A 27,561-nucleotide genomic window follows, 5' to 3' on the forward strand; every position below is an offset into this window, starting at 1 on the left:
CGGCTGGTTGAGTGGTATCACAACAACAACCTTGCACTCGATGTCGGCAAGACCAAGGAATTGATTGTGGACTTCAGGAAGGGGAAATTGGGAGAACACACACCAGCCCTCGTTTGAGGGGTCAGCAGTGGAAAGGGTGAGCAGCTTCAAGTTCCTGGGTGTCAACTTTACAGAGGATCTGTCTTGGGCCCAACACATTGATGCAATCACAAAGAAGGCACACCAGGGGCTCTACTTCATTAGGAGTTTTAGGGGATTTGGTATGTCACCAGAGACTCTTGCAAATTTCTACAGATGTACAGTGGAGAGCATTCTGACTGGTTGCATCACCACCAGGTATGGAGGCTCCAATGTGCAGATTGAAAGAGGCTGCAGAGGGTTGTAGACTCAGCCAGCTCCATCACGGGCACAACCCTCCCTACCATCGAGGACATCTTCAAGAGGCGATGCCTCAAGAAGGCGGCATCAGTCATTAACGACCCTCACCATCCGGGATGTGCCCTCTTCTCGTTACTGCCATCACGGAGGAGGTACAGGAGCCTGAAGACCCACACTCAATGTTTTAGGAACAGCTTTCTCCCATCCACCATCAGATTTCTGAATGGTCCATGAACACTATCTCGTTATTCTTCTTTTGCACTATTTATTTATTTTTGTAACTTACAGTAATTTTTATGTCTTGCACTGTACTGCTGCCAGAAAACAACAAATTTTACCACATGTATCAGTAATAATAAACTTGATTCTGAGCTCTGAGGGGTACGATTTTCACACAGAGAATGAATAATAGTTATCTAGAACAAACTGCCAGAGGTGGTGGTGGAGGCAGATAAAATTACAACATTTAAAAGGGATTTGGTTAGGTACATAGATGGTAAAGAAGTAGAAGGATTCAGGCCTAATACAAGCAGATGGGATTAGCATAAATGGCTCACAGTTGGCATGATGAGTTGGGTTGATAGGGTCTGTTTCTGTGCTATACATTTCAATGATTCTATCACTTGACATCTGGTAGCCTGCCAGAATCCAGAAGTTGGTTAGGATTATACCTGTTGGGATTTAGAAGAGTGAGGGAATGATTAAAAGATCCTCGGGTGTCTTGACAGGGTGGATGTGGAGAGGATGTTTCCTCTTGTGCAGGAATCCAGAACTAATGGTAAAATTTAAGGGGTCACCCAGTTAGGATTGAGATTAGGTATTTTGTTTTCCTCCGAGGGCTGTGAATCTTCGGAACTACTTGCGAAGAGGTGGAAGCAGAGGCTTTGAATACTCTTAAGGCAGAAGTAGATAGATTCTTGATAAGCATTGGAGTGAAAGGTTACAACAAGTAGACTGGAACTTGGAGCTGAGGTTATAGTCAGACCAACCATGGTCTTAGTAAATGGCAGAGCAAGGTCAAAAGACAAGTGGCCTACTCCTGCTCTGAAGTTGTATGTATATCGTAGGAAGGGAGTGCTGCATTGCTGGAGCTGCTTCATTTCGATGAGTACTTTCACTAAAGAACAAGAATTATACTGGGATCCCCTAGTGCCAAATAAGCTGTGAATTCAAGTTTGGATGTTCTGATCAACATTTAAGCAATTTCTGCAGATATTAAGTGAAGCCCACCAGAAATTGGTGGCTTCCCTGGTTCTGGCACAAATAAAGGCTTGACTGACTTTACTTAATAGATGCTGGCACCTTCAGGCTCAGAATGAGTCAGGCAGCACTGTTATATTGGTAGCATTTAATGTATTCCACCCAATTTTCAGTCCCATTGCCTTCAGCATTGGGTAGGGCAGGCAGTGGGGTGACAGTGCAATACCACAGTCTTCAAGGAACAAGAGGTGGTTGAGATGGAACCTTCGATGTAGATAGGTGGTGGTTAGTATGCAAAAGGTGGTGAAAAGGGAGGAAGGGAATATTGTGGGAATCCCAAAGAAAGAAAAATGTTATTTGTTTGCCTGACATTGTTATACCCCTTGGTGTGATGTCTGAGTATTTTACAGCTTCCAGGCCATAATGCATGTGCTGGATCTTTGAGAAAGTTAGCAGTTAGTTTCACTCCCTCATTCCAAACCCTTTTTTGAAGTCCCTAATGAATTTGCTTCCACCAGGCCTTCAGTACATTGCAAATCCCACCTCCCACCTCTCCACTTCCTGAATGCAATGCAATCTGTCTTTAATCATTTTGCTATGTTAATATGTGTGATATAGCATGCAAGGAAAGAATGTTGTGTGGCTGTTATCAGCCAGTTCCATTTAAAGGGTCTCTGCCCTCATGTGCCAGCTGGCTGTGAATTTCTTTATTGTTTAGGTGAGACATCAGAGAGCAATAGCAACATTACCTACCAAGTGTGAACTGAGATTTCTACCATTGCTTCACATTATTGTGAACAATTGCTCGTTTATTTACTTGGGTATTCCTCATCCTGTAGAGGCAGTGCCCCTTTAAGAATAGAGTCCATGCAGAGTGTCTGCCTAGTTTCCATCGCCATCAATGAGTCGTTATGCATCAATTGAAATCAAGCTTCTGAGTGATTGAAGCAGCAGGTGTTGATAAACTGTCTCAACAGCAAAAGGGTCTGCTGATTCACCTTCATGGATATTAGTGATTGGATTCTATATAGTCTCTGGCGTCTCTCAGAGCCACAGCACAATTGCAATCTGGCATGCATAATAAAAAGTAAATGGGGTTACAGTGCAGTACGACTTGAGAGAGGCCTCGATACAGATCCACGCCTGAGAGTAAAGGCATTGATCTGAAATGTTAACGGTTGCCCTCTCCACAGAAGCTGCCTGACCTGCTGAGTGTTTGTAGCATTTTCTGTCTTAATGAGTAGAGTTCACTACACCAGCACAGTCCTAATTAAGAATGTTGTTCTATTAAGAAAGATCTTGTCTTTTAAGTGAAAACACAACCCTCATTCTTGATTTTTAAGTCTGTTAGTGTCGCAAACTCTCGAACAGTATATTCCATGTTGTAGAAGTGAACCCAGCAGAGGAGGTAACTAAATTCACCCATGGGGTTAAGGTAATAGAAATGAAATAACACAGAATATTACTGTGTAATAGATATTGACCTAGGAAGCACAGGTTTAAATAGAAAATAAAGATAATTTTAGGATGTAGGTCAGAATTTTTTTCTCTTACTGAGAGTGATCAGTTTGAAATATAAACTTCAATCTATAATAGTGGAAGTAAGTTGGACATGACCTGATGGATGGATTAAAATGGGCCAAATGATGTTCCTCATGTTTGTTCTGAGCCTGCCTTGTCATGCCTACAGTTTTATGTTTGATGGGCTATGGGTGCATGAGGAAGTGTAGCTACAGCAGATGGGTATATTGAATTGTACAGAATTGAGGGCTGTGGGTTTGATCTGTGTTCATTTCCTGCTTTTCTCCTCATTGGTTCCCCTCTGCCTTCCAACTGGTCCCTCCATCCACCCTTCTGCTTTTCCCCTCCTTTCTTTTTCTATATCTCCACCCCCCCCGATTATATTCATTTACTTAACCTCCCTTCCCTCAATTCCATCTCCAAATTCTGTCCTTCAGTCCATTTACCTCTGGATTCATTACTAATTTAACTTTCCATTATCTTTTAGGGAAAATATTTCATGGTTTGTTGACATCTACAGCAAGATAGATGTCTTGAACACTATGGACAGCCATGGAGTGCCCAACTTCAGGCAGGCCAAAGGGGAACTACCCAGTGTTTGGAATGGGCCAACCTAGTCTTAACGGCTTTAAGAAGGTTCTCCAAATATTTCAACAAGAAGGTTATGAGGTTAGTGACCACCTTCGTTTTATTGTAATGCCCTGGTTGGTTGTGTGGAAAAAGTTGAACTTCCTGTGTTATTTCTAGGAAGTGTCCCCACGCTGTACAGGAATTGGTTATCAGAGCTGTTTCCTATTTTATCTCAGCAGATTTGAAGGTGAGGCTCCATTAAGGTAATGGGTAGCGAGTACAGTCATTATAATTCATCTTATAGTAACATGAAAGCAAATGGGACTATCTCAGGGTTAAAATTAATGCTAAGTGGATAATTTAAGCCAATGATCTGAAGTTAAACTCATTACAAACCCTGTGATCAAAACTTATTCCATATGACTCCTCTGGAACCCTGAAATTGTGACACTTCTTTTAAAACCCAAGCCTAATTACACTCTAAAACTGCTCCCTCTTTTCCTTGTCATTTTGGTGGTGTCCAATAATTTGGCCTTTTCCCTTAATTTTGCATTTTTAAAAAGGCAGCATATAATGATGATACAGATCTGGCCAGGATGGAGGTGACTGGGTAATTCATTTTTCAGACTTTGTGGGAATCTGTTGCTGCAAGTGACCTTGATCAATTTTATGCTAATACCTATAACGACACAGGAGGAGTCTATTTGGCCCATCGGGTCGAATACAGTACCCAATAATCCTATTCCTCTCCTTATTTCCCTATAGCCTGCAACATTTTGTCTCTCACACATGCCCATCAACTCCCCTTTGATTCTTTTTGCCATTAACCTATACTAAAATGTAATTTACAGCAGCCAGTTAACCTACCAGCACACATTTGGGTATGGGAGGAAACTGGAGCAACCTGAAGAAACCCATGTGGTCACAGAGAAAATGTGGAAATTTCACATAGACAGCACCCAAGGTCGGGATCGAACCCAGGTCCACGAGCTGTGAAGCAGCAACCCTAACTGCTGTACCATAGAGCCACCCTTGTATTTATTTGTATGTAGTAATCATCCACACACTGCATCTTAATGGAGAAGTAATCCAGGTTTTCAAAGGAGACTTCGCTGCAATTCAGTTTACTATAATCTGTAGACTCTTTTCATAAACTGCTGGGTGAAAGTATACAGTTTTCTGCTTTCTGATACCAGCAAATAGAACCTGTTAGTCCTACCTATTCTGAAATGCCAGTTCCATTATATGGCCACTGGAGATGAGAAATAAATGCTGCGCATTTAGGAATAAATCTAATCATTGTCTCCTTCTACTGCAGTTGTGAAGCTAGACCACAAAAATGACCTGCATCAAATTGACCTATGTTTCTGGTGAATGTAAAAGGTCCCAAGCTTAATAATTTGAAGAAGAGCAGGAAGTTCTCTCTGTGACCTGGCCAATCCTTCTCCCCAGCCCACCGTGTTTCATTGTTACATTGCTGTTTATTGGAGCTTGGTGTGCACATTGTTTGCTGCATTTTCTGTGTTACAACAGTGACTACACGTATAAAGGTTCTTGGCCACGTGGAACTGGATCATCATGTGAAGACATGAAAAATGCTGCAGAAATGTAGCTTTTCCTTTTTTAAAAATTATATATTTTAACCGTTGCAGGAAATTCTGTATTTCTGTGTTCGAGAGGAACCTGTGGTCTTCTTGCGTGTGGAAAATGACTTTATTCCATACACTCCCAGGCGGAAAGAAAACCTTCATGAGAATCTTCAGAACCTAGGGAGAGACGTGCAAGTGGAACAACTGGAGCTGAGCATCAGGAAGGAGGTAGAGTGGGAGTTTTCGTGGCAGCTAATCCACTGAATGTGGGACGTCATGGAGTCATTCATTACAGAAATGGGGATTTCGTCCCACTGAATGTATGCTGACCTTTAAGCACCTGTTTACTCTCCCGGCATTTCCGTCAATTCCTCCCAGATTCTACCACTCACATACACACCAGGGGCAATTTATAGTGGCCAACTAACTTACCGACCTGCTCATCTTTGGGATGTGGGAAGAAACTGGATCACCTGGAGGCAACACACATAGTCACAGGAAAATTGTTGGAATTCTGCACAGACAGAACCAGAGGTCAGGATTGAACTGGAGTTGCTGGAGCTGGAGGTACTACCTGTGCCACCATGCCACTCCACTGCTTTGGATTTGAAGGAATTGATCAACTCTTCTAGTTCTGAGCTCTTGCCAAAACAAAATTCCTTGACACCGCCACTGTTGACCATGTTTTCATCTAACCAGGCTCAAATGTCGGGAGCTCTCTCCCAAAACCTTGTACTTTGTGAATATCACACCAGTCACTTTTTGTAGCAAATAAGTTTATATATTCTTTCATTTTCAGCTTTAACAGCTTTGCCCAACTGAGTGAAAATATCAATTATGTCTATAATGACATAGAACACTTCAAGGATGAGCCTCGAGCCATTCCTATCTGCTGTGAAGAGGACATCCATGTAACAGAAGAAGTTTACAAAAGGCCTTTCTTTACCAAGTCTTCTTGCAGGTATGGAGCACAATGACTCTCAATTGTTGATTATTCTACTGCATGCAAGTGTGGGATGTAGTTGTAACAAGAAGAAATACCATTTGGGCTCCTGCACTCTCACTCAAAAATGGTGCCAAATGGATAGCTGTTCAAAGTTTGAAACTAAAGGATCTGTAATAGTTGAGGATACTTTCTCAATGTTAAGGCGATAAAATGCTGAAATTTTGACTTGTGCCAGAAAGTATTTTGAGCTAGATGGCAACTCACTGTCCATAGAGCTTCCTACAAGCTGCTGTCTCTAACTTAGGAAGTTAAGTTCAAAGGTAGTAATGTATATCGTGAGACTGTGCCCAAAGCACCTAAGCCAGTATTGGGACAGTCTACATTTGTTTTCAAGAGTCATCAGAATGGGAAGAAGAAAGATGTACCAGAGTTTCTGCTCATTATCCACTGACCTTGTTGAAATGATTGTGGAGATTGGGATGGAGAACAGAACTAGACTGGGAAAGGGCTGATGCCTGCAATGAAGCTGCCCCTAAGTTTAGTCACCACCCTGCTCTTTCTGTTCAAACTTATTCATGAAGACCCACAGTTGGGTGAGTTATTGATTGGCTGCAGTAGTTTTGAAAATGTTCCTTTGTGCAGAACTGAGAAAAGAAGTGGCCATTTTTATGTGATGTAAAGCCACAAGTTAAAAAGCCATGACGTGGATGAAACGGCACCATGACCATCTCGCTCGGAGCTACCATGCTATGGTGGCAACAGCCCAAGGATTGTATCCTAACACCTATACCAGTTTGTTGAGAGAGAGAAGAACAAAATGTGTTGCAAAAGAAGCTAATTTTTGTGCTGTCAGATCTTAACAATTTATTGATATGTTGGGATAAAAAGACAAGGGATCAAAATTTGGATCCATGTTGTGTGTCTACAAATGCCATTTCACATGACCTGATGGATATGTTCTGCTCATTCTGTCATATTGGAAAGAGCAGTGGCAAACGTGCAATGAATATACAAGGAAGTATGCAGAACAGGCAGCTGTGATTAGATTGCAGCACTTTGGTCTAACCAAAACTTGTGGATGTAGTGATACAAGGAACTGTCCATGACTGGCAGTATTACAGACTGGTACATCCCAAGGTCCAGCACCACATGGTGTGGATACACTAAAGCTTGGTGCAACCATGCAAAGGCTCCATGGAGAAAGGCACTCCTGTCATTGAACACCAAGGGCCTGGAACCTGTGCAAAAATCCCTCCGATATCACTCATAGAACATGAGGAAATTAAAAATTGATGTCATACTTCAATGTAAAACTCATAGAAAGATCCTTGATATGTCTTGTGCTGGAAGTAGTGATGTATGATTATCCTGCATAACATATTTGATAACTTGCTTCAATATATTTTTTAAAAAAATTGGAGTTCAATGCTCCAGCTAATGTCTTCCCTTAACCTTGCATGAATAAACTTGAGTTCAGTGGCAGAAACGCGCATCCCTGCCAACAATGCTATTTAAAAGGATCATAAACTTTCAGGTTAGTTACTCATTGATTTCTCCAGGAAGTTGATTACAATTGTACAAGGGCTTGGTGCTTTCTAGAGTCCTTTAACATTACTAGAAAAATGTTCCAGGTGCCAAAGGACTTTGTCCTAACTTACTAAGCTTCCCAACAATCTAGTGCTCCCAGGCTTGGGTAGTAGGTCTTTCCTATAGGAAGTAGTGTGATTGGGAAAGTGAGCAGAAGGCACTGAGCAGGACAGGCTGCTGAAAGAGAAAGGGAAGTAGGGCTTTCAGCAGAGGCCATTCCTGCTTTGTATAAAGGTGAAACTCTTCTACTGAGTCTTCCCAGGAACAGTGTGTGGGATGTCCAGTGTTTCAGTAGATTGTCCTTACTGAGATAAGTCATTGGCCAAAAGTGCAACATCTCAGAGTAAGGTGGGAAGAGCATTGACTTTGGCTGTTGGGGTGACTGTGGGATAAACTTTGAAACAGACTCTTTCTGGACTAGAGGTGATATTTCCAACATCTTGCAGACTGGTATCTGCTATTCTGTTTACAACTGGCAGAAACCCACAGGAGCTATCATGCAGCCCTAAAAGGGATTCCATTCTTTCAACAACTTGATCTTGCAGGACTATAGATGGCAAATCATGCAAGTGATTGACCAATATCCTGGCGGTAGTTATGTTGTCTTCATTCTGAGGCAGTCTGTTGTACTGTCTGGATTTCAGGCAACACAACAAAATAAAAGGTGGCAACCAGGGAACATGGTTAATCTGCTGATGATGCCTCTTTTAACTTTGGACCCCAGTGCACGCACTGGTATGTGCTCCACCTCCAAGAAGAACAAAGGCGCAGGTACTTGTGTTCATCAGAAGAGAAAATCTGCCATCCTTACCTGGTCTGGGTTATACATGACTCCAGACTCCACATGGTTGACAAATGCTTTCTTGAAATGGCCCAGCAAATCACTCAGTTGTATCATTAGCATAGTGTTGAAATAGAGAAAGTCGTGGTCTGGTACAGCAATTCGAATGCACTGGAATGTAAGAAGCTGCAGAGAGTAGGAGACTCTGCCCAATACATCATGGAGACATTCTTCCAGCTATTTCCCTTCCATTTGGTTCTTGAACTAACAGGCAAAACCCTAATTACTACAGCTTAGCAACACGATGACTACCTTGCACTAAAATGGACCGTTTTTTTTTGTTCAAATTGTGTTCTTATTGTAAAAAAAATGTGTTTAATGTATGTTTTTCTTGTGAATGCTGCTTATGTGAATCTGCTGCAAGTAGTTTTTTCATTGCACCTTTGCATATGTATACTTTGCATGTGACAGTAAACTTGACTTTGAGAAAGAATGAAAACTGGATGGACTCTCCGGAGCCAATCTAGGCATTGCTTTTGGATATGACAGTTTGCTCCCAGTCCTGTTGACCTTGCTAAGTCCTTCTCATAAAGGTTTGGGGTCGGCTGTCCAATTTAAAGAGCTGTCTAACAGTATAGTCAAGTAACAACCTGATATGGTTGTACTCACACAATCATACCTTGTAGACAATATGCTAGACTCTTGCATCACAATCCATGGGTACATCCTGACCCATTGGCAAGATGGACCCACCTGCAGTGATGGCACGGTAGTATATAGGTAGGAAGGAGTAATCCTCAGAGTCCTCAACATTACTGCATCCCATGCATTCTCATAGCATAGGTCAAACATGGGCAAGGAAGCATGTTCTGATTACAGCTACTGATCTCCTTCAGCTGATGAATCGGTGCTTTGAATATCTTTAAGTAGATAGATGTTTGAAAAGCAAGGGTTGCTGCAGGTAGATGGGAATAGGGAGTAGGGGTTACAATCTGATTATTAAATGGTGAAGAAGGACCGAGGGGTAAAGCGGCCTTGTCCTGCTAATTTGTACATTCCTGTGTGACATTCCAGTGGTTGGAAACATGACTGCAGGAGTTCCTAAGGATAGGACCTCTGACTCGACCATCTTCATCTGTTTCATAATTGACTCTTTTTCCATCAAAGATCACATGGAATCCAGGGTGAGCTAGCCAATTGGATACAAAATTGGTTTGGTAGAAGGAGGCAGAGGGTGGTAGTGGGGGCTTGTTTTTCAAATTGGAGGCCTGTGACCAGTGGTGTAGCAGAGTAACTGTAAAGGTGTGTGGCAGTCTGTTGTTCCCATGCTACCAGCCATAGGGTAAGCAGATGAGGACGAGGAAGTGGGGAGGCATTCTACATGGTCCAATTCCAGTGGGAGTGTCCATGACAACCCAATCCAACTATGATATCTGTAAAAACCACTAAATTCACATCTTTACTTTTTCTTGTGGCTGATGGAATGCCATCTTGCTAGTAATGAGAGTAATCTATCAGGGACTGTCTTCTGCATTGCTGTGTTAGCCCACAGGTAAAAATATCCAGAGCCTTAATGACTGATGTTTGGTTAGATGGCCATACTCAGATGTTGGGTGGAGTCTGCTTGTGGCTGCAATGGACACTGTCTTCAGCCCATAGGTGGCACTTGGGAACTTCCACTTCCATTCTGAAAGTGTGAGCTCCAGGCTCTGTGGTAAACTATGCCCAAATTTTGTGCTGCAGTCTTTGATACCACTTAAAATTTCCAGCTGACCATTTTCAGTGAGTATAACCCATCAGCTACCTTCTGTAACTGGCCTCACCAAAGCCTTTATTTGAATCCTATTCTTCAGTATGTGGTCTTGCTCAATGGGTAGCTGGACCTGACATTAATCTGACCCTGAACCTAGCTTCAAGTCGCCATGTGCTGATCTCGTCTGTCAACTTCTCTCTAAGGGCAATCGGTATCTGAGCTGGGTTGCCAATGTGCTTTGTGACAATGTGCAATGTGACAGTGTGAAATCAAAGACCACTGTTGACCCTTGCTGACTACTTGCTGTTCCACCAGTCCCTGGGCAGGTTATTGTTCTCCAATTTATGAAGGCACGGGGGTAGTGTTGTATGAGGGAGTGGTGAAAGTTAAGAGATGCACACTAATATCATCTTCATCAAAGATACTGTGGGATGAGGTGGGGGGGATGGGGGGCATGGGATGTGAGAACAAGAGTTGGGTATGCAGATAATATTTTCTACCATCATTCCCTCTAATGGCCAAGCCCTCCGAAGTGGCTCTGCCAAGGATGGTGAGTGGTGTCCCCTTCTTGTGGGCAATAACTTGGGGCTGGGGGCACAAGAGTCTGCAGATGCTGGAATCTGGAGCAACAAACAAGATGTTGGAGGAACTCAATGGGTCAGTTAGCACCTGTGCAGGGAAATGGACAGTTGACGTTTTGGGTTTTTGGAGTTTTTTAAAATTCTGTCTCCTGTTGCATTCACAAGGCTATTGCAGCTCGAGATGCAGGTTTCAGATTGAATTTACGTGATCTTGCCTATCACAATGTTGGGCTCCCTGTGTAATATGTATGAATGTGAGTGTACCTTTAAGATCATACTGTGTACCACACAGTATGATTTCTTTTTACTCCATTTCTGTATCAGTCATTGCTGTTAGCTGAGCACTGACTACCTCAATAAAGAATGTTTTGTTGTTAGCTTTGTCCTTGCTACTTGTCTTGATGAACGTTGACTCAAGAGGCTATGGACACTACACCTTGTTGAGTGAGCAGCTAGTTGACGGTGGATAGTGCTGGCTGCTTATTGCATTCATGGTAAGATTGAGCCGGCTACATGAGATTGTTCTGCTGCGTGCATCTGAAACAATGGATGTGTGTTAATCTCTCGCTAATTTCCCTCACCTGGTTTAGCAACCCATCCTCAGTCTCCCCCTGCCTCCAAGTGTTTGAACCAAAGTCATAGTCAGATTTGTTTAGTCTGATTTTACTGATTAACCTTTGAAAGATGCCACAGCTCGCTCTCCCAAAAATCCATCAACATTTCAATGTTTATATAAAAGGGATGTATTTCTTGATGTTTTATTTAAATCTGCCTTTTCTGTTTATTTTGAATACCCTGCAATACATCAAGGGCCTTGAAGTGAACATGTTCTGTTTAAGATATCACCTCTGTTTGTTGATGACATTTGCTTCTGAAGCCTATTGTCCAACTTCAGACTGTGATCCAGCCCAAGACGAGAGTGCTGTTTTGCTGCCTTGCTGAATTCCAGAAGACAAGCAGGGCACATGCAAGGTCCCACAGTTACTAAAGCATCAATTGATGAGTTAACCTAATACCAGTGATTGAGAAAGAAATGATGACTAGAAGACCAGTAGAAGCCCCTGATCTTCCTCAAAGCTTACCTGCCTAAATGGATAAATGAGACCTTGGTCTAATGTGGCATGTATAAGACAACGCCTTCAGAATGCAGCACTAAAGTTATAGAGTGATTGAGTTGGTTAGGGTTGTATCTGTGCAGCTTCCCTTTTGGTTATTGGTGGTGTTAATTGGGGCAGTTGCAACAGACCCTTTTTATAAACTGGGAATTTGCACTGTGAAGCTTTTCTACAATCAGTGCAGTTACTGGTTTATTGGTCAGTGACTGCTGCAGTGGGTTTCGTGGTGAAATTATTGACCTGTCTCAGCACTTTAATTCACTTGAATCTACGTTGCCGCACTGTGAAAGTGGCAGCAAAACTGGGCGCAATGGAGTGAATTTTAAGAATAGGTGTTGTGTTCACCTTTTCAAACAATGGGTGTGTTTTCCAGGAACTTGGAGCGGCTGTTCTTCAACTGTTTGATTTTACTGATGGCAGCCTCAGCTTCCAAGATTCCTGGGGCCAGGAGCATATTCAGTCTGTGGTGGATAAAGATGAAAAATAGTCAAAGAAGAGAGAAAATACTTGGAATTTTGTCCTTGGCACATTGTTCATTCAGTGTTAAATCACACCTGTAACTTTGGGTGATTTTGCTAACAGTTGTGTACACTGATATGGATTGAGGATGTGTGTCTTACTTTTATATCTATGATGATGCCTTTTTTGGTTCTTGATATTTTAGGTACCATCGACTGCCACTGTCCATGGATGGGCTGCAGCTTCAAGCACAAATAGACACCTTTATTAATTCACTCAGGGTAAGTATGCACAGTTGATCCAGAGTAGGATCATTGCAAATTTATAAATCAGCAGACACTTGATATTTGTAACAATTGTGACTCAGTTGGTATCTTGTTGTCTGAGTTAGAAGGTTGCAGGTTCAAGTCCCACTCAACAAAATTGAGCACAAAAGTATGGGTGCACCACTGAGGGAATGTTACACTGGCAGAGGTATTAACTTTCAGATGAAATACTGGACTGTGGTGCTGTCTTCCATCAGGTAGATATAAAAAATCTCAGAGTATTTTTGAAGAAGAAGTGGAGTTTTCCAGCTTCCCTGAAGAATTATTTATCCCTCAATGAACAGTTTAAAGCAGATTACCTATCCATTATCATTTGTGGTTCTGTTTTCACAAATTGGCTGCTCCATTAGTCACATTAGTAAAAAGAAACTGACTACAATAGTGAAGGACTCCATTGGCTGTAAAACATTTTGGATGTCCTAGTATAGTGGAAAGAGTTAACTATCTTTTTGCTTTAATTTTGGTAGAAAAATTGGCGGCAAGAACCCATGACCTCAAAGTCCCAATCCAGGGATAAGCAATAATCTGGGGTGACAAACCAGTGCAGCACAGTGCCTTACTGTCGAAAATACTGTCCTTCAGATTAAATCAAGGCCTGGTTTCCCCACTCAGCTAGATGCAGATGGCATATTTCAAAGAGGAGCAGAAGAATTGTCTCCAATATCCTGCCCAGTGTTTATAATTTAACAAAAATTACTAACAAAAGCAGTTTCCTGACAAAAGCAGAGAACGCTGGAAGTGCTCAGCATCAGCCAGGTGAAAAACAAAATTAATGTTTTGGTTCAAGGGCCTTTCATCAGAACTGGAAAAATGAGAAGACAAATGTGTTTTAAGTTTGTCTTCTCCAGAAAGTGGGAGGATGGAGAGAAGAGTGTGTCAGTGACAAGGTGCAGACCAAAGTTGTCAAAAAGTGCTGGGGAGAGCGATAAGTCTGCCAGAAAGTGAAGAGAAAAATTTTCCAAGTGATGCTAAAGCACCTAAGAAAATGTGCACAAAATTTGCTTTAGTCTGAGTTAACCTGAGTTCTAACAGCATAGCAACATGACTTAGAGTTGTGAGAATCATTTGCAGACTTTTGAATGGGACATGAGCAACCTGTTTTCCCAAGCAGATATGATAGATCCCACCCTTTCAAAGAGGAGCTGGCTTGTTCTCCCTGGTGTTCTGGCCAATACTTAATCCTCACTCGCCATTACCAAGAAAAGATTATGTGATCTTTATTGCATGTCTGTTTCTCTGGGATCTTGCCTTATACAAATTTGCTACCATTTTTCCTATCACAGTGACTATGTTTCAAAGATATTTCATCAATATAAAGGGCTTTGAAATGGCATAAGAGTGGCTATATTAATGTGTCTTATCTCTAGTAGCAGTAGGAGAATTTGAATTCACTTTTAAAAATATTATATGACAATAATAGAAATGTGAGTGGTGTTAAATTGTTAATAACATCATTCTGGAAAGTTAACCTGATGCCTCTTTATGAGGCTTGAGTCTCAGACCCAACAGAAGGATATAGTCTTAATGCAGGCAAATGGGATTAGTGTAGATTGTCAGAAAGATTGACTAGCATATGGTGGCCTAGCAAGCCACTTAGTTGTATTACAATGCTATCTCCCTACTTAACAGCACACTGAATGCACCTTCACCTCACAGACTGCAATAGTTCAAGAAGACAATTTATGTACACTCTCTTAGGATCAACAAAGAATAGGCAATAAATCTCCACCTTGCCAGTAACACCCAGGATATAACTTTCTAAAAGAGAGTTGCACAGTTAAACAGCGGGTCTTATCAGTGGTAACGCGATGGTAAATTAAGATGGCTAACTCTACAGAGAGATAAGACACAGAGAGATAAGATACAGAGAGCTCCCCTGTGGGAAATATGCCATCCTTTCATTTTTTCTCCCTCAAAGACCTGTATTTATTTACCTTTCATCTTTGCTTTTATTTTTGCTTTCTACAGACAGACCTGTTTGCTGGTCTGCGTACATTACCTTTTACTAGTCTTATCGCTGTAGGGCAAACACAGAGCACGGACAGGCTGCTAATGGATGACATATAGTGAAAGAAAATGAACTTTTGTACTGGTTCTATGTTTGGCTAATTTTGCAGCATGTGTCCTTTTGTGACTGAAAACCTCAAGTCCTTTTATGTAGGAACTTATCCAGTGCCTTACTAGCCTGCGAGTTTTCACAGTGCTGGCAGCCCTTTTAAACCATGGTTGTATGCGGGAGGATGAAACATCACATGTACAGGATTTACTTGTTAACCCTGCGATGTTTGCCTAAAACAAGTGGTAAATGCAGCCACAGATGCAAATAATAATCCCCTCTTTATTCACTTCAGTAAAACAAAACATTAAATAATCACTTATTAAAGAGCTTAACAAAAGACATGAATATGTGAACGTACAAATTAAGGGCAGGAATGGACTGTTCACCTCTCAATACTGTTCCACCATTCAATACAATCACAATTTGATCTAATTGTAACCTCAATTCCACACTCTTGCCTACACCTGGTAACCTTTTGCACACACCCCTCCCCCTGCTTTGCTTATCAAGAACCTATCTATTTCTGCCTTAAAAACAATCAAAGCCTCTGCTTTCACCAACCTTTTGAGGAAGGGAATTCCAAAGACTCAGACAAAAAAATTCACTTCTTTGGTGGGTGATCACTCATTTTTAAACCGTGACCCCTGGTTCAAGACTCTCTCACAAGAACAAACATTGTCTCCACATCCACCCTGTCAAGATCCCTCAGGATCATGCATATTTCAATCAATTTGCCTCTCATTCTTCTAAACTCCAGTGGAAACAGAAGCCTGACCATCTTTCCCTTGTAAAACAAACCAGCCATTCCAGGCAGCAACTAATTTTACTATAAGATTCAGGACCTAATCCACATGACTTTGTTTGGATTGTGCTGTTTCAGAATCAAGACATGGTCTGTCAGCCTCTTTGATCTTGGTGGCTTTAATTACGGAACTCCATCTTCTACATTATCACCTGTTAAATTAGGCATGCCCAACGATGCTGCTTGTTTCTTAGTTTTTGTGAGCTGCTGCTTGAATTGGATATTTGTTCCCTTGTCACTGAAGGAACAGCTTCTGCCAGTGTTGCTGTTATGACCTCAGTCCTTTTAATTGAAAACTGTTTCATGGGTTCTGCACTTTTTTTCCTTAAACATTTGACTTGCTGGTTCAGCACTGATGTAAAGAATAAAACAGCACATTCCGTGTCTGCTGTAGCGAGCTCTGGGACAATCCTACCTTTGCCAATGAGGTTATACTTGGCACTCATCCGTATGGACATTGAATTGCAAGAAACAAACAGCAGGCCCTACCACTAGAACATAAAAGTGTAAGAAATGAGAGCAAGTATAGGTCATATGATCTCTCGATCTGCCACTTAATAAGACAATGGCTGAACTGATACACAAGAGACTACAGATGCTGGAATCTGGAGCAACAAACAAAATGCTGGAGGAGCTTGATGGGTCAGGCAGCATTTGCAGAGGGAAATGGACAGTCGACATTTTGGGTCGAGACCCTTCATCTGGACTGAAAGAGTAGAGGGGAGATGGCTGGTATAAAGGGGTTGAGCAAGAGCTGGCAAGCGATAGGTTGGACCCAGGTGAAAAGGGGTGATTGACAGACGGAGGAGGGAAGAGTGGGAATAGCAACAAAGGCTGGGAGGTGATCGGTGGAGGCAACAAAGGGTGCAGATCATGGAATCTGAAAGGAATCTGATTCCATACTCCACCTTTCCTTCCTATCAGATTTCAGCAAACTTAGCAACCTTGCATTCTGTGCCATCATCCAGGTCATGTATATAAATTGCAAAAGTTTGACACCTCAGCACCAATCTCTATGGTGCGCCACTCATTACATCTTGCCAAGCAGAGAGGAAAAAAACATGTTACCCATTCTCTGATAACTGGCTGATACTCTATCCACACCAGTACATTACATCCTATATCTGCAATAACATTTGATGTTGCACTTTCTCAAATGCCTTCTGAAAGTCTAAGTATAGTATAACCACCAATTCCTCTTTATCCACCGCACATCCTACTTCTTCAAAGAACTCCTATAAATTGGGCAAACCTGACACCCTTTTCACAAAACCATGTTAACTTTGCCTAATCACCTTGGATTTTTCCAAATGCCCGGCCATAACATCTTCAGTAATAAATTCGGACATGTTCCTTATAATGGATGTTAAACTAACTGGCCTGTAGGTTTCTGCTTTCTGCTCCCTCTCATTTTGAATAATGGAGTTCCATTTGTTATTTTCCAATCGAGGGAATTTTGGAAAATTAAAAGCAGTGCATGAACTCACTGATTAACCACCCTTTTTTTCAAATCCATCAGGATCAGGAGACTTGTCAGTCTGCAGCTCTAACAATTGGCTCAGTACCTGGTGATTGTAATTTTACAAGGTCCTCCCTCCATGCCAGTTCCCTATTTACAGCTATATTGGAGGTGTTACTTGTATTCTCAATTGTGAAGACAAGTGTAAAATACCAGTTTAATTTACCTAACCTCTCCTTGTCCATTATTAATTTCCTCAACTCACTCTCTGTAGGACCAATGCTTACTTTGTTAACTCCTTTATTTTAAAATATTTACAGGATCTCTTGCCATCTGATGTGTTTTATCTCACAATCTAATTTTTCCTTCCTTGTTAATCCTTCAGTCATTCTTTGCTGTTTCTATATTCTGTCCAGTTCTCTGACCTGCCACCCCTCTTTGTGCAATTCTGTGCTTTATCTTTAAGTTTGTTACTACCTTCTTTAGTTAACTATGAATTGTAGGTCCTCCCCTTAGGTTTTTTTCCCTCGATTGGAATGTATCCACTTTGTGCATTCTGATGATCCCTGTAAATGTCTGCTGTGGCATCCCTTAACCTAATTTGCCAATTCGCTTTAACTAGCTCGTTTTCATTTCCTTGTACTTGTCTGTATTTAAGTTTAAATTATTAGCCATGGACTCATTCTTCTCTTCCCCAAACTTAATGTCATTTATTCAAATTAAGTATAATCAAATTCAAATATCATCATATTCAAATAAAAAAACAAAGTTCAGTCATATGACAATCGTTGTTATCTCAAAGCACCTTCACTAGAGGTCACTAATCAATTCCATCTCATTGCACAATTCCAGGTCTGGTATAGCCTGTTATTTGATTGGCTCCAGAATATGCTGATCTAAGAAACTATCGCAAAAACATTCAATGAAATCCTCACCAAGATCACCTTTGCCCATCTACTTGTGATTATCCCTGTGCCTTTTTGGATGTTACCATTTTTACTTTCTTTGTACTCTGTTCTTCCTTGTGGTTTTATTACATCTCCACCCAAACCGCTTCTACATCCTGGTTTCCTGAACTCAGGTCATCCTTTTCTATTGTGCTAAGACCATCATTAATTAAAAAAAAATCCTCCTCCACTTTTTCCCAGCTTCCTGTCCTTCCTAAGTGTTGAGTATCGAGGGTAAAGAGCAGTACAAACCGTGCTGGGGGCATGATACCAATAGCGGCAAGAGCAAACATCCATACCTACTGTGCTGAGTATAGGCAGCAGCCAAGGGAATAATGAGAGTTCCTGCCAGAATGAGACTGCTTTAAGAGTAAATGGCAAGACTCTGTGTGAGTTTGTGACAGTCAGTGACTGTACTGCCAATATTAAGAGTGGATGACAGGACAAACCTTATCAAGAATGGGTGACAGTGCAGTCCATGCTGAGTGTAGCTGACAGTACGAATAATATTGAGAGTAGAATAGTCTATGCTGAGAGCAGGTGTCAGTGCCATGGTATTGAAAGTAGGTGAAAGTACAGACTATGCTCTGAGCAGTTGACAGTACTGACAGCATCAAGAGTACAGTACAATGTGTGCTCAGAGAGGACACTGTACTGACCGTGTTGAGGGTGAATTGCAGTACAGACCTTGCTGAGAACAGGTGAGAATACCAACTGTTGATACTAAACATCTGTATAAACTGTGCTGATCGTAGGTGACAGTGCAAATGGTATTGGGAATAGATGGCAGCACAGACTGTGGTAAGTGTAGGTGACACAGAATATAATGAGTGCAGAAGAGAGCATAATGCTTCAATGACAGTACTGACAGTGTCAAGGGTGGGTGACAGTACAAACCCAATCAAGAATAGGTAGCTGTACAATTAGTGCTGAGTGTAGGTTACAGTGGGAACAGAATCAAATGTTGATGGCAGTGCACATCATACCAAGTGACAGTATCCATCCCATCACGTAGGAGGTGGCCGTACTGACAGCATTGGTACCCACCAGGAGCACTTTTGCTGCTGGCATATTGCAAGAAATCACAGATAGTAGGGATATGCTCCTGCATCCTGGCAAAAGACCATTTTCAGTTGCTTCCATGTATCCTCAGACAATAATGACACCTTGTGGTATATATTTGGATAGAAACCCTGATTCTACCCTAAACTCCTCAACAAGAAATAAACGCAATTGGCTTAGTTACACAACTTGCATTTTGTTCATTTGATTGCAGTTGGAAGTAGAATCTGTTGGAAAATAGGGTTTAACTTAGCCAGCCCTCCAAACCCAGAGATGTTAGGTTAAAACAAGGACTGCGTTATTTCCCATCACATTTTGTAAAAGAAAATGTTTCAAATATTTTGCTTATATTTAAGTCCAATTCAACTTAATCAATGGGCTTGATTCTCTTTCAGGCTTGTTCTGTTTTTTTTCCAGCCTTCTCACACCAGTTTGGCTTTCAACCTCCTTTCCTTTACACAATGTTCTGGTTTTCCCATTTTTGGGCAGGTTATGCAGTGCAGTCTAATCATAATCTGCATTTAGTGGGCCATCCTTTTTAGTACAATGTGCCAGAGCTTTGTAAATTTGTGTATTTAGGGTTATATTCTGCAGATTACAGGAATCAAAGAATGATCCTTGCTTCACAGATCTTTTAGACAACTGTCCAGATGAATTTACTATGTTTATTCATGTAAAATTTATTGTTAAGCATTATAATAACAGAATCTAACAGATCAGAAGAATTAAGTTGTCATGTTTAAGAAGAATATCTATTGTTTGCAAAGTTTAAACAGTCCTAAGGTTTTATTTAAGATGATTAACATACATTGAAATAATACAATAATTTGTCATCTATGTGTTGAAAGTCATAAATTATGTTCGCTGACCCAGCCAAGGTACAGCATCCTCAGAACCAGAAGAGGGAATGCTGGTAGCTGTAGCTCAAGTTGATAGCATTTTCACTTTGAGTTGGAAGATCCTGGGGTTTGGATCACAGACTTGCAACTTGAGCTCCCTATGCTTCCCTGGCTAATATTTACCCCTCTTTCAACTTTTCCCAAAAACACAGATCACCTGCTCATTGTCTTTTGTGGAATCTAGCTCGAGGCAAGTTGGTTGCTGCACTCCCTATATTTTAACATTAGCAATAACTCAAAGATACTTCATTGACTTAAACCATCTTGGAATATACTGAAGGGGAATTTGGAAGGATCATGTTAATGTAAGCCTCCCTTTCTATATTAAGTGACCACGTGATAAATCTAAGCCCAAGAGATGGGAAATGTTACAGTTAACATGGTTAACATTTACTGTGTTTGTCTGATTGCCAGAACCTGTATCACTTCTTCATATTCTTAACATCAATGCATCCTTAACGATTAAAGGCAACCCATTGCTCCTGCACATTTTTATTGTTGAATTCAGTAACAAAATTTATGGTACAGACCCATGTCTCTTTGGCCTGAATGTTTATTCTGATCTGAATCATTGTTTCCGATGATCTTTTCCTTGTTTAATTTGTTGGTTGTCACACTCCATAAAGAAAGTGAAAGACCGATATACATAATACTTTCCATGATCTGCAGATCTGGTTTTCTGATTTCTGGTTTTAGTCCCTTAATGGGAGTGGATGCGTACTTCACAATCAAGCAGACAATTCAGTTTGTCTCTTCTACTTGGCTAGCAATATAAAAACAAGTCTTTTCCAAAATATTCCTTGCAACCACCATGTTCATACTGATCATTTTTTTTTAGGAGATGCCAAATCTTTTGCTCCTTCAGGAGTCCAAAAGACCTCCTGCGTTAGTCTTCAGCTGTCAAGTTGGAGTTGGCAGGACGAATTTAGCAATGATTCTGGGAGTTCTTGTGCTGTATCACAGGAAAGGCTTACCCGAAAAATTGGGGTGAGTAGACATTTAGTTATCCAGGAGTATTTGGAATAAAAAACAAAACTTATAAATAATGTAAAGATGGGTAATCAATCTCTTGCTATAAGTGTTCCAAAATGTTTGAAGTTTCTGGTCTACATTTTTCTTTTTAGGTTCATAACTTGATAACTGAAGTGATACTAGAATATCCTTTGAAGTTTAACTCTCACCATCTATTTTCAGCTTGGCTCAGTTTTGGATAACTTTTGGGTCTGAAGGTTCTTTGTTCAGTCCCTAATTTAGGACTTCAGTACATTATCTCACCTGATGATCTAGTACAATATCAAGAATACTGCAGCACCAGAGATGCTGTATGTCAGATCTTAAAATGAGATTTCATTCTTCTCCTCAGATGTAATTAAAGATTCCCTGTCCTGTTTGAAGACTGGAGTAGAGGGCAGTCAATCCCATTCCCTCACAGTTCCCAGGACCTGTGTTCAATTCTAACCTTAGGTGGTGTCTATGTGGGGTTTGCATGCTCTCTCTCTGACTGTGTGGGTTTCTGCAAGGTTCTCCAGTTTCTGCTCACATCCCAAAGATGTGCTGGTAGGTTAATTAGCAATTTTGAATTACCACTGAGTGTAGGTAAATAGCCAAAGAAATCAAAGGGGAGTTGCTGGGCATGTGTGAGAAGAGTATTGGTTGTCGGGGTAGAGGAAAATAAGGAGAGAGGAACAGGGCTGATCAGATTGCTTTCCTGGGATTCATCATGAACTGTTGGGTCAAGTGGTCTCTATTTTGCTACGAGATCAACTTAATGGCCAATGTTCCTCCCACAACCAAAACTGGTCAGTCATCTCATTTCTCTAAGTGGGAATCTTCATGCAGCTTTTGTTAAGCATATTTGCACTTCAGGAGTAATCGATTGATTATAAATCACTGTGGATGAAAGGATGTGCTCAGGAACTGTATAAATATAAGTTTTTCTTTCTTCAACTAACCTCCTTTCTTTGTAGAGCTGACCAGAACACCAGCATTAAAAAGAGGGAGCAACTGCAGGTTATCGAAAACTTTGTCAAGGCCCTACCTAAAGGACAACAAATTGTGGATGAGGTCAGTGTTGCTTCTGCTGCTTGAAGCTGTAATCATGATTTTCCAACAATTCAAGATTTGTGGTTAGAAAATAGAGTTTCCCCAATGGAAACTTTAACTGAATTCATTAACTGCATGTATCTAACCCAGATTCTAATCCTTATCCTTACATCTCTCTATTTCTGCAGTTTCTTCTAGTATGCAGTCCTTTCATTTTATGAACACAGACTTCTCCTGCCTTGCCCATTACCGGTCACCATCTTCATCTTGGGCAGTCTGACAGAGTTGGGGATTACTTACTTTCTCTGTTTTCAGGAGTTGGATATGACTGTGTGTTATTTTTATGTGAGACACCTGATTGATTCTCTTGACTGTACATCAGCCACACATGGACTTCACAAAGTGAGGCCTTAGTTCAATGCTTAAAAGGTCAAAGATAACATTAGGCTCTGCAGACATACACATGGATGCAGATGGACACGGATACAAACATGAATGCTGTTGTCCTAATCCTCTCCCTTGTCCAACACCCTTTTTCTCACTACCTTCATTCCCTCTCTCTTTCAGCCTCCCCTCCCCTCCCCTAGTTGTCCCTGTCTCCCTCACTCCCTCAGTTCCCTTTGCCTTCACTCACCCTTCTTTTCAGCAACCTCCTCTTTCACAGCCCTTTCTTGCTTCTCTCCCATGCACTAGTGGCTCCTTCTCAGGACTCTTCCCTTCATTCACCCCTTCCTCTTACATCCTCAGCTCCTCCCTCTTTATTCAGACCCACTCAGCACATTTCTCACTGCCCCTCAGCTCCCCACTCCCTCACTCTCCCCACCCTTCTTCACCCTCCCTCCCTCTTCACTTGTCCCTTTCTGAACCACCCCTACCTCTTCCTTCCTTCTTTCTTCTTCTTCCCAACCTGCACTCTCAGTTCTCTGATGTGTACCTCCCGCTCTATCCTAACCTCCCACTTTCCATTTGTCAGCTTCTTCCTTTCTCCCAGGGTGAGATACCTCCTTGCACTGCAATACAAGGATTGGCACAAGAAGCACAGGGAAAGTCCAGCTATCACTCTACTAGTAATAGGACCCTGCACCATAGACACAGGGAGACACCTGCTCCTCTCTATATCAAGTTCCATGCTCTTAAATTTTCTTCAGACATCTTCAAGCTTTTTCATCATATCACTTCTTTTTGATAATCCATCTTACTTTTTGCTCCTTTGTCTTAGTGCCTGTTTTTAGCATCATAGAGTCATATAGCACAGAAACCAGGCCTTTCGGCCCAACTTGTCCATGCTGATCAAGATGCCTATCTAAGCTCGTCCCATTTGCCCACGTTTGGCCCATATCCCTCTAAACTTTCCCGTCCACGTACCTATCCAAATGTATTTTAAACTTTGTAATTGTACCTGCCTCTACCACTTCCTCTGGCCACTCGTTCCGTATACCTATCATCCTCTATGTGGAAAAACTTGCTTCTCAAGAATCCCCCCTCTCACAAACCTATGCCCTCCAGTTTTTGACTGGGAATAAGAGTGTGACTATCTACCCTAGCTATGCCCCTCATGATTTTATAAACCAATTGTGACTGAGAGGTTTTCCCTGTTTAAGGAGGTGGTCAACGCAGGGTGTTATTTCTCATGATCTGCTTGTTATCCTCCACCAGGACATTCAGAGGCTGAGGCTGTCCATGTACTCCTTAACTTTCATCCACACTTCTCTGTCAATGGATTGTAGGAGTCTAATATGTGAGAGAGGAGATTTTCCACACAGTTCATTAGAAGATCTCTGAAAAAGGCATGTTATGACATGGATTGATGCCATTTGGCCCATCAGTCTCATTACACCACATTTCCCTGCAACCTATATTCTTTCACATGCCCATTAACTCCTCTCTCATTTTCCTGCCAATTACCTATAATAGGGATAATTTACAATAACCAGTTAACCTACCAGTCCATGTTTAGGATGTGGTAAGAAACAAGTTTAAGTTCCTGGTTTAGTTTCCATTTGAAAATCACTTTTGAAAAAAATACTAGATAATTTGTAAAATTCTTCTTCTTACTTCCTTACTAGTTCTGTTGCTAATTTCTTTAAATCAGTATTTTCTGGTTGCTGACCTTTCTTCCAGTGAAAACAACTCTTTCTTGTTTTGTGAATCAAAACCATTTTGTAATATTTCTATTTAAGCTCCCCTGTAGCCTTTGCTGGTCTAAGGAGAATACTCCCAGCTTCTCCATGTAACTGATCCCCAGCATCACTCTAATAAATCTCCTCCAATATAAAGCACCAAGTTTTAAATCCATTATACAGGGGATATGAGGGACATAAATACTCCTTGATGATTCAAGTGCATTAAGTACCATCATGGTAATGAGCCATAGGCAGGCAGGAGTCCTCAGAGTTCATATCTCCATTATTGTTTGGTAAGTTAGTGGATGCTACAGTTATCTTCATGGAACTGTTGATTACTATCAGGATGTGCATGGATATTAAGTGACTGCTGCCCAGGTGATACCAGATGCTCAGATTTGCTGCACAGGTGCACACACACAGATGTCAGCCTCGAGTATATTTGCAAGACCAATAGAGATGAAGAGGCAAATAAAAACATCTCGGCAACCTGCTTACAGCTGACCTGTTTCCTTCAATCAGGTGGATGGAGCCATTACACTGTGTTCTGAAATGCATGACATTAAAGAAGCTATTTATGAATACAAGCAGAAGTTGGAGGCCATTGGAGAGACTTGCCAGGTCCAGGTAAGTGCGATGCTGAGGAAGATGCAGGGTTTTAGGGACAACGATCTCATGTAAAAGGCAGTAATACAACTGATGGGTTTAGTTACTTCCATGGAGTGTAGTATTTAGACAGCTCTTTATAATTCAGAGTATGATAGGTATTGGCCTTACTGGGTTGGAGTATGATCTGGGATGGATACCAAATCAGCCAAGCTTCTGACTCTTGATTGCTGTCCCATGGCCCCTGAGTAGTACAGTAATATGGTGGGCTGTGCTGTGATTTCAGAAACATCACTATCGAGGTTGATGCTTCGCTTCAAGAGGTATTTCTCTGTATCAGTCGGCATCTACACTGGCAGAACCAAACTTGGGGGCGTGGGTGGTGGTGGGAAATCCAACCCAACTGAAGTGCAGGGAAAAAACAGGTGTGAGGAAGACAAAGAGTATGATTCAAATAATTCAATAGTCTGTTCTGTTACAAGTATGATTAACTGCCTAAATCTGATAGTGTCACCATATTTTAATGGAAGTAGATTTAAGTGAAAAGAATTGCCTGCATATTTGGGTACATGTATAAAATAACACAGAACTTCAGGATTGATTTACGTTAGTGTTTTTCATCTAGATTTATGTTAAGATGCGGTCTAGTAATATAAATGTTATAAAGCAACTAACTTGGTAGAATATTATGTGCATGGTAGTTTATCTGGAGCTATAATAATGGTCAATGTACCATTCTCTAAGGAAGAAAAGTGTTATAATGTGTGACATACAACTGCCTTTGCTTAAGGCCACAATATTAAGTTAACACTGCCTTCCTTTGGTGTTGTTTGGGAAGTGAATCTGCAGATTGGAAAGTGCCTATAAACTATAGACTGCTGCTCAGAGACCTGCTCTACATCTGGAACAAAAAATATTGTATCTGGTGTGTGATGGACATGTCCTAAACACAGTTCTTTTCACTTAAGCGTCTACTTGTGTTCAGAAAGATGATTTAGACATGAATCATGCAGCAAAACAAGAGGCATTCTGTCCCTGCAGTTTTTCCTTTTCAAATAGTGACCCAATTGCTTTTTGACAGACATTATTGAATTGCTTCCAGCAAACTATAAAGGAAAAAAATCTAGATCATAACAAGCTGTTGTGTAAAGTAACAATCTTCTCACCGCACCTCATGCTCTGTTACCCATTAGCTAAATTGGTGCACTTTTTTTTCTGACCCTCTGATAACTAGAGATCCTCTGTGCATTTCAGCCAGCTATGTAACCTTCTTCATGGCCATTATAGCTGTGTTCTTGTCTAACCTGCTCCTTCCAAGAGCTCTGAAGACCTATGAATATTCTTTGCCTCCCTCACTATTATATCCCAGGCTTTTAAAATCCACATTGGCCTCATTCAGCAGCAACTCCTTGTTCACTTTGAGCTTTTCAGACTTGGTCATCTTAAGCCTTAGCTACTTCTCTGCTGTGCTTTCATTTAATAAAAAGTGGATGTTTGGGATATTTTTCTGTGAACTTTATTTCTTGTTCCATTTAGGGAAATAGCACCAAGGAATATTTTCTCCAGAGAGTTCTACAGAGCACAGAGTGCTATTTCTATCTTGTTGCTTTTAACTACTATCTTCATGAACAGGTATGTAGGCATTGGAGATATTTCATTAGTTGTAACTTGTATTCCATACAGTAAAATGTCCAGTACATTGTGTTATGAACCAGCAACAAAAGAAACACACTGAGTCATGATTCAGTGTTAAAAACTATTTTATTAATCACTACTTATGATAATATGAAAAATAAAAGTAAAAATGTTAGTATGTTAGAATTCAAAAATGTTAATCCTTGAACATTAACCCCAAAAACTAAACTCTTCGTGTGTGTGTGTGTGTGTGTGTGTGTGTGTGGCAAAGTCCCAAACTCCAAGTCCAGGAATGGTTCTTAAAGTTCGGTTCAGCAAGCCATAAGGTGAAACATGAGCAAAGGCTTCTTCAACAACCACTGTTGTCTGAAGATAAGACGTACATGTAGAGAACATAGAGAGAGTAATTACGAAATCCAAATGTTCCACGATGGAACCCAAACACCTCAGTGTTGACTCGGTAGTGACTTCCTCACCCTGAAAAGCATCCGAATCGTGGTCGTCCACACAAATACCTGTTTCCTTCTACAGGTCAGCAACAAAGTGAACTCCACTGGATTACTTCCAATTTCCATACATGGATTTCAGTGGCAGACACGGTTATTGTTTCTCATCCATCGATAGAGAAACTAGCAGGCTAGTGTCTCTCTCCCTTTTCTCTCTCTCTCTTCTCTTTGACTTCGACTGACTTCTTCAACAACGTCATTATGTCCTTTATCTTCTGTTGACGTAAGCACGCCACACACACACACACACACACACACACACACACACACACACACACACACACACACACACACACACACACACACACACACTCTATCTTAATGGGACCTTCACCGAGTCCGTAACAATTGTCAGCTTCAGCACTGATTGAATCCTGTTGTTAAGTCATGATGTGAGATTTTAAGAGACTTCATCCAGGTATGAGTGCAGATCAAAGGTATGGCAGGGAACCTTCCATAGAAGGTTATCTCATAGCCTAGACTACATGTAAAAGGTTAGTATGTAACCCCCATGACAGCAGCCAGTTCCCAAGTAGTGCTATCTAAGGCTGATTGTGATGATAATGACATAAACTGGTGAAGCATTACTGCAGTGATCAGCATTGAACTGTGTT

At 41.2% G+C, this 27,561-nt stretch overlaps 1 protein-coding gene across 1 annotated transcript in view; it reads left to right on the plus strand.

The window, feature by feature from the left end:
• The window catches only part of LOC127584737 (paladin-like), a 210,203-nt gene that overhangs the window by 56,139 nt on the left and 126,503 nt on the right, over positions 1 to 27,561 (plus strand). Inside the window, 10 exon segments of the mRNA XM_052041651.1 lie at positions 3,587 to 3,604; positions 3,606 to 3,677; positions 3,679 to 3,768; positions 5,322 to 5,497; positions 6,067 to 6,219; positions 12,686 to 12,761; positions 20,873 to 21,021; positions 22,002 to 22,098; positions 24,723 to 24,827; positions 26,343 to 26,438. Coding sequence (XP_051897611.1) covers positions 3,587 to 3,604; positions 3,606 to 3,677; positions 3,679 to 3,768; positions 5,322 to 5,497; positions 6,067 to 6,219; positions 12,686 to 12,761; positions 20,873 to 21,021; positions 22,002 to 22,098; positions 24,723 to 24,827; positions 26,343 to 26,438 — 1,032 coding nt within the window.

This window comes from Pristis pectinata, chromosome 30, assembly GCF_009764475.1.
Source record: "Pristis pectinata isolate sPriPec2 chromosome 30, sPriPec2.1.pri, whole genome shotgun sequence".
NCBI classification, from domain to species: Eukaryota; Metazoa; Chordata; class Chondrichthyes; order Rhinopristiformes; family Pristidae; genus Pristis; species Pristis pectinata.